Here is a 7,254-nt window from a genome sequence, read left to right on the forward strand (position 1 = left end):
TCTCAAGGAGGCAGGGTTTCTGCAGCTGCCGGAAAGTTCCCCTGGCTGGGAGCTCTTCCCAACACGTGGAGCCACCGTTTCCAGGCGAAAACAGGGTGTTTTTCTACAAACCGACCCTTTGCTTTGGCTGAAGGAAAAAAAAGTGATCAGAGAAGAATTTGGGAGGCCTGAGAATTTTATGTAAGCCTGTGTGTGTGTGCAGACTTCAACCCGTCACCTAGAGCCCGGCCGGTGTGGCTCAGCCTCTACTCATCCAGGCAGTGAAACTGAGGACCTAGCAAAGTCCATCTCTGTGAAGGCAGGCGACCTGGATGTGACACAGGAATACACCGTTTCCAGGCAGGGGACAGCTTTTAGATCATCTCGGGCCTGGCCTGCGTGGCTCAGTGGTTGAGCATCCACCTAGCAACCGGGAGGTTACCAGTTCGATTCCCGGTCAGGGCACATGACTGGGTTGTGAGCTCGGTCCCCAGTAGGGGGCGTGCAGGGGACAGCCCATCGATGATGCTCTCTCATCACTGATATTTCTCTCTCTCTCTTCCTCTCTGAAATCAATAAAAACATATTTTTTAAAAAAAGCCTGGTTAGATCCGCATCACTGACCTTGCTTCGGCCCCCTCCCACACCGGTGAGCGGGCCCGGCTCCCCTGTGACTGTGCAGACCCCTCACTGGCTGGTGGAGCGTGTCCTTTCTCGCAGGGAGGCTCCGTGGAGGCCTGCTCCGTGCTCGGGGTTGGGAATCGCGCCACCGCCAAGGACTGCACTCACGCCTTCCTTGTTTTCTAGAAAAGAAGAAGCCGGGGAAGGGCGGGCCGTCGCTGGACTGGCGGGAGCGGAGGAGCGCCATCCGGCTCACCAACGAGCACACAGTGGAGACCCTGGTAGTGGCCGATGCCGACATGGTGCAGTACCACGGGGCCGAGGCCGCGCAGAGGTTCATCCTCACCGTCATGAACATGGTGAGTCCTGGCGGGTTCCCCACCCAGGCAGCCAGCATCCTTATCTCCTCCTCTGTTAGGGGAAGGCAGGCCCACACAGCCTGTGATCCCTGGGGGGCTGGCGGGTGTGCCTATGACGGATGGCGCTGTTCGACCGCCTGGGTCTGCATGGTGAGTGGGCCCTGCCCGCCACTCCTTTTGGAAGCCATCCAAGACCCTTGCTGTGCGGGGGACCCATCCCCTGGGATTAAGAACCCAGTGAGCCCTGTCCCTGCTCTCCCTGCTCTGAGGAGTCCAGTCTGGTAGGAGGAATCGAGATCAAAATTTAATGCAAAACAGATCCTGCCCAGCTGGTGTGGCTCCGTGGTTGAGCGTCAACCTATGAGCCAGGAGGTCACGGTTCGATTCCCTGTCAGGGCACATGACCAGGTTGCGGGCTCCATCCCCAGTAGGGGGCGTGCAGGAGGCAGCTGATCCATGATTCTTTCTCGTCATTGATGTTTCTCTCTCTCTCCCTCTCCCTCTCTGAAATCAGTACAAATATGTTAAACAACAGCAACAACTACAAAAACAACAACAAAAACAGATCCTGCCGTGCGTAGCGAAGCCTGGCGGGAAGCTGGGGTCCCCCGATGCGTGGAGTCTCCCTGTCTGTGTTGCCTTTTGTGACTGGACCCTGGGGTCGCTCCCACCTTCAGGCGGTTGAGGAGGAGGCTGCGGTGAACGTGGGCGTGCAGATAACCCACCTGAGCCCCTGCCGCGGTTTCCTTTTAGGGATTTGCCCAGCGGTGGGATTGCTTTTGCTAACTCCCCGTGCTGCGTGGCCCTGGTTTCTGAGAAGGGGTTCTGTCTTTCCTGTGCCGAAACCCGGTCGCCCTGGCGGCTGGGTAATGACCGGTTGCGGCCTCTAGTCCCCCCAGAGGAAGCCCAGACAGCGGGCTGGGGGCCTGGCCCCACTCCCGACCCCTCCATCTGCGGATAATTTCATCTCATTTATTTCTTTTTAAATTGTCTGGGTCACGAATGCAAGGAATAAACCTTCATTACAACAACTGAGGTAAGCATAAGACAAAGCTATTTTTATGTTTCTTTTATAATTTCTCTTTTTTAAAAAAAAAATATACTTATTGATTTCAGAGAGGAAGGGACAGGGAGAGAAATAGAAACATCAATGATCGGCTGCCTCCTGCAGGTCCCCGACTGGGGATCGAGCCTGCAACCCCGGGCCTATGCCCCGACCGGGAATTGAACCCTGACCTCCTGGTTCCTAGGTCGATGCTCAACCACCGAGCCACGCTGCCGGGCCTGCTTTGTGTTTTAAAAGATCCCTCTGTCTGGCTCTTATCCAGGGACGTGGAGGCCTGCTCCGAGCTCCGTGTCCCCAACAAACCCCTCACCTGCCCAGGTCCACGCAGAGGGAGAAGCCTCTTGCCAGCCATCCTGGGGGTCCCCCAGCGGGAAGCGCAGAGAGAGGGGGTGCTGTGTCCCTGGCTTTCGGCTTCCCATGGTTTTCCAAATGTTGCATAGTGTCTTTTTCCACACGTAACTTGCTTTTCCTGCGGTTGGGGGCGGGGCGGGGTGACACAGGAGCAGGGATACTCTGAAGAACAAATCGTAGCCGGGGCCGGAGAGCCGGCAGCAGCAGGCCTGGGTCTGGGCAGCCCCGTTGGAAAATGGGCCCCTGGACAGAGCGTCAGTTGTTCTCGGCTTCCTTAACAACCACCGGCAGAGTGAGACGCCGACGCGTTCCAGGCAGGTTCCGCGGAGGGAAAATGACATCAATTTTACTCAGTGACCAGGCGGAACGGATAAGTGGCCTCTCTCTGGCGACCAGAGAGGTCAGCGCGGTGTGTGAGCACCCCTGGTCCTCATACCCTGCGGCCTCCCGGGGGGTGGGGGGAGTGCTTGTTAAATGCAGCCGGCGGGGCCCATCCCAGGGTCTCAGGCCATAGGCCTGGCCCGGGCTCCAAGTCCCCAGGTGATGTTGGGGCTGCTGCTCCAGGGACCCCACGAGAGGCACTGTGGGAGGAAACACCCCCTCCTGTGTGGGGTCCGAATGGCGCCCTAATTGCAGAGGGTCACTCTCAGTCCCCAGGTGCCCCTGGGGAGGCCCCGATTCACACGGGTCGGGGGTGCAGTTCTGAAAACCCCTCTTGGGGCCGGCTGGTGTGGCTCAGTGCTTGAGCGTCAACCTATGAACCAGGAGGTCACGGTTCGATTCCCGGTCGGGGCACATGCCCGGGTTACAGGCTCAACCCCCATTGGGGGGTGTGCAGGAGGCAGCTGATCCATGATTCTCTCTCATCATTGATATTTCTCTCTCTCTCTCTCTCTCTCTCTCTCTCTCTCTCTCTCTGCCTCTCCCTTTCTCTCTGAAATCAATAAAAAACGTATGTTTAAAAATAAGGTCTGTAGGCAGACATTTCCCCTCGGTGTGCCCCATCCAGGAGAGCAGGTGTGGGAGCCCGACCACAGCTAATGTGCCTGCCCCCTGGCGGGAGCTGCCCACGTTCCCACAGGCCCAGCAGCGTCCAGGGCCGACGCACAGGCCCGTCCTGGCAGCCGGTCCGCCAGACGGAAATCGGACAACAGCCACCACACACAAAGCAGCGGGCCGCGGAGACATGGAACCGAGTCCCGGCTGTTTTTTCCCATGGAAATTCCTGCTCAGGACAAGTCTGGAGGCAGCGGCCATGCGATGTTTGGAGAGACACCTGGCCGGGCAGGGAACAGCGCGCCCGTCGTCTGGAAATTCTGTCTTGGGCGTCCAGCGCTGGCTGCGCCCTGGCGAGTGGTCAGAGCCCGGCTGCAGCTGCCACATTGCCTTGGCAGCCTGGGGGGACCAGGCTGCAGCTGTCACATTGCCTTGGCAGCCTGGGGGGCCCAGCTGGGCGGGCCACCGCCGCTGTCCTGCTGGGCGCTGTGGGGACACGGCCAGGGAGGGGCAGACGGGGTCCAGAGAAGAGGCAGGTGACAGGGGCCCCTGGGGAGGAGCTGTTCACTGGCCTAGAGGGTTTTTGTTTTTTTAAAAAAATATTTTTTTCTTGATTTCAGAGAGGAAGGGAGAGGGAAAGAGAGAGAGAGAAACATCAATGATGAGAGAGAATCATGGATGGGCTGCCTCCTGCACGCCCCCTACTGGGGGTCAAGCCTGAAACCCGGGCCTGTGCCCTGACCAGGAATCAACCATGACCTCCTGGTTCCTGGGTCGAAGGTCAATCACTGAGCAACACCAGCTGGACTAACCATTAACTTTTAATTAACATATTTTTTAATAGAACTTACACTTTATGATGTATAAATACATGAATTTATAGTTTATTTGTTTATATTTTATGTTTTAGATTTATAGAATAATTGAACGCATAGAGCAGTGGTTCTCAACTTTCTGGCCCTTTAAATACAGTTCCTCATGTTGTGACCCAACCGTAACATTATTTTCGTGGCTACTTCATCACTGTCATGTTGCTACTGTGATGAATCGTCATGTAAATATCTGATATGCAGGATGGCCTTAGGTGACCCCTGTGAAAGGGTCATTCGACCGCCAAAGGGGTCGCGACCCACAGGTTGAGAACCGCTGGCATAGAGGGTTCCCATAACGTTTCACCGGTTACTCTAGCATCTTACATTAGTACGTTGGTTATAACTAAAGGATCAATATTGGCCCATTATTCACTAGGTCCATCGTTGGCTCCGATTTCCGTAGTTTTTACCTAATAGCTCTTCTCTTTTCCAGGATCCCATCCGGGATACCATGATATATTTTTTTTAAATGCTTAGATTGACCCCTTTCTTTCCTTTTCTCTCTCGATAGGTTTACAATATGTTCCAGCACCAGACCCTGGGGATTAAGGTGAACATCCAGGTCACCAAGCTCGTGCTGCTGCGACAGCGCCCTGTGAGTCCCTGAGCGCCGCACACAGGGAATGTCCTGGCTCTGGCAGCTCCGTAGGAGCCCAGGGGGTTGTCTGGCTTATCCGGGCTCCCAGGCTCTGCAGGTGGCATCAGTGTGCCCGGGGCCAGGGACCCAGATGTCCGGGGAGAGGAGGACACATGCCGTTCCTGGAAGCTGGGGGTGCAGCCGTCCGCTTAGAATCTCCAGGGCACCCTGAGCAGGGGCCTGAGCGCGCCCCCCTCTGCCCGGCACGTCTCAGCAGAGCAGGCCGTGGTGGCGGCGAGGTCTCTGGCACCACGGCCGCCCTCCTGTCGCTCTCCCTGGGCTTCAGCACGTATTGGGAGTCACCGTGGCATCGCTCTCTGGCGTTTTGGTCGAGTGCTTCCCTGGGACACTCCCACGGCCAGGCAGGGAGGGTGACGGGGAGGGCCGATGCTTGGTGGGCGCATGCTGTTCAGTTTACCGAAAAGAGCACTTGCCCTTTTTTTTCTTTAACATATTTTTATTGATCTCAGAGATCAATGTCTTTTATTGGTTTTGAGAGAAAGAGGAAGGGAGAGGGATAGGGAGAGAGAAACATCGGTGAGAAAGGAACATCGCCGATCAGCTGCCTCCTGCACGCCCCTACTGTGGATCGAGCCCGCAACCTGGGCGTGTGCCCCGACCAGGACTTGAACCGGCAACCTCTTGGTTCCTGGGGTGATTGATGCTCTACCGCTGAGCCACACCAGCCGGACAAAGAACACTTTTCTTTAATAACATAGTCTGGCCCTGGCCGGTTGGGCTTGGTGGATAGGGCGTCAGCCTGCAGACTGAAGGGCCCTGGGTTCGATTTCGGTCAAGAGCACGTACCTCGGTGGCAGGCCCGATCCCCGGCCCTGGTTGGGGCACGTGTGGGAGGCAACCAATCGATGTGTCTCTCTCACATCGACGTTTCTCTCTCTGTCTCTCCCCCTCCCTTCCACTCTCTCTAAAAATTCTCTCAATGCCCCCTTGCCCCCCAATTTCTTTCAGGCCAAACTGTCCATTGGGCATCACGGAGAGCGGTCCCTGGAGAGCTTCTGCCACTGGCAGAACGAGGAGTACGGAGGCGCCCGGTACCTTGGCAACAACCAGGTGCCCGGAGGCAAGGACGACACGCCCCCCGTGGATGCCGCCGTGTTCGTGACCAGGTAACGTGGGCGGCCTGCACCCCCAAACGTGCTTGGGGAGAGCCGTTTCCTGTGGGAGAGGGAAGAAGGCCATTGGCTTGGAATTCAGGCTTGGCCATCGGACCGTGGGCCACCTGTGTGAGCCTCAGTTTCCTCATCCGGGCAGTGGGCATCACAGCAAAAATGTGGAAGCGACCCCCGTGTCCATGAGTGGGTGAGTGGATACACAGGAGGTGTCTCTCTCACATCGATGTTTCTCTCTGTCTTCCACTCTCTCCCCAAAAAATCAATAGAAAAATATCCTCAGGTGAGGATGAAAAAAAATAAAATAAAAGTAATTCTATATAATAAAAGGCTAATATGCAAATTGGCTCCTTGACCGGGAGTTCGACCGGGAGTTGGACCAGGGGGCGGGGCCAGCCAATCAGCCGCACGCAGCCCCTCCTCCCGAGCCTCAGTTTCCTCACCTGGGCAGTGGGCATCACAGCAAAAATGTGGACGTGACCCCGTGTCCAAGGCCGGGTGAGTGGATACACAGAAGGTGTCTCTCTCATATCGATGTTTCTCTCTTTCTCTCCCCCTCCCGTCCACTCTCTCCAAAAATCAATGGAAAATATCCTTGGGTTGAAGAGTAACAAAACAAGAAAAAAAAAATGGTACAGATGCTGAATTTCGTGTTCGATGTGTTCAACCACAATTAAACCTGCTTAAGAATGTCCTTTCCACCTGAGCACATGCTGGGGTGCTGATGGCATGCGGGGGGTTCTGAGTGGGGGTGCTGGGCAGCGGGGAGACTGGAGGTCAGAAAAGCAAGATTTCTTTTTCTTTTTTGTAATCCTTACCTGAGGATATTTTTCCATTGATTTTTAGAGACTGTGGAAGGGCACAGGGGGCGTTGGGGGCAGAGAGAGAGAAACATCGATGTGAGAGAAACACATATATTAGTTGCCTCCTGCGCATGCCCCAACCAGGGCCAGGGATCCAGCCTGCAAACCAGGTATATGCCTTTGACCAGAATTGAACCTGGGACCCTTCAGTCCTTGAGGCGATGCTCTATCCAAACCAGCTAGGGCAGATCTCTACAAATTTAAGAGATTTGTGTTGTTTAAGCCAATAAGTGTTTGATAGGGACTAATGCAGGCTATAGTTTATGTTTCAGTGAATTTTTTCCATAAGGAAATATCACCATTGCAAAGGTCCTAGAAAACAGAAGGGAACCCCCCAAACAAAGCAAGTTTTTAAAAAGAAAAAGAAAAATCTCATTTAT

General features: G+C 55.3%; 1 protein-coding gene across 1 annotated transcript in view; it reads left to right on the forward strand.

Annotated features, from left to right (window-relative positions):
• ADAMTS17 (ADAM metallopeptidase with thrombospondin type 1 motif 17) overlaps positions 1-7,254 on the forward strand; it is an 86,058-nt gene that overhangs the window by 17,749 nt on the left and 61,055 nt on the right. The window contains exons 4-6 of the mRNA XM_006771776.2: positions 787-959; positions 4,756-4,839; positions 5,851-6,008. Coding sequence (XP_006771839.2) covers positions 787-959; positions 4,756-4,839; positions 5,851-6,008 — 415 coding nt within the window. The remainder of the gene's footprint in view (positions 1-786; positions 960-4,755; positions 4,840-5,850; positions 6,009-7,254) is intronic.

Source organism: Myotis davidii, unplaced genomic scaffold (assembly GCF_000327345.1).
Source record: "Myotis davidii unplaced genomic scaffold, ASM32734v1 scaffold164, whole genome shotgun sequence".
Lineage (NCBI taxonomy): Eukaryota > Metazoa > Chordata > Mammalia > Chiroptera > Vespertilionidae > Myotis > Myotis davidii.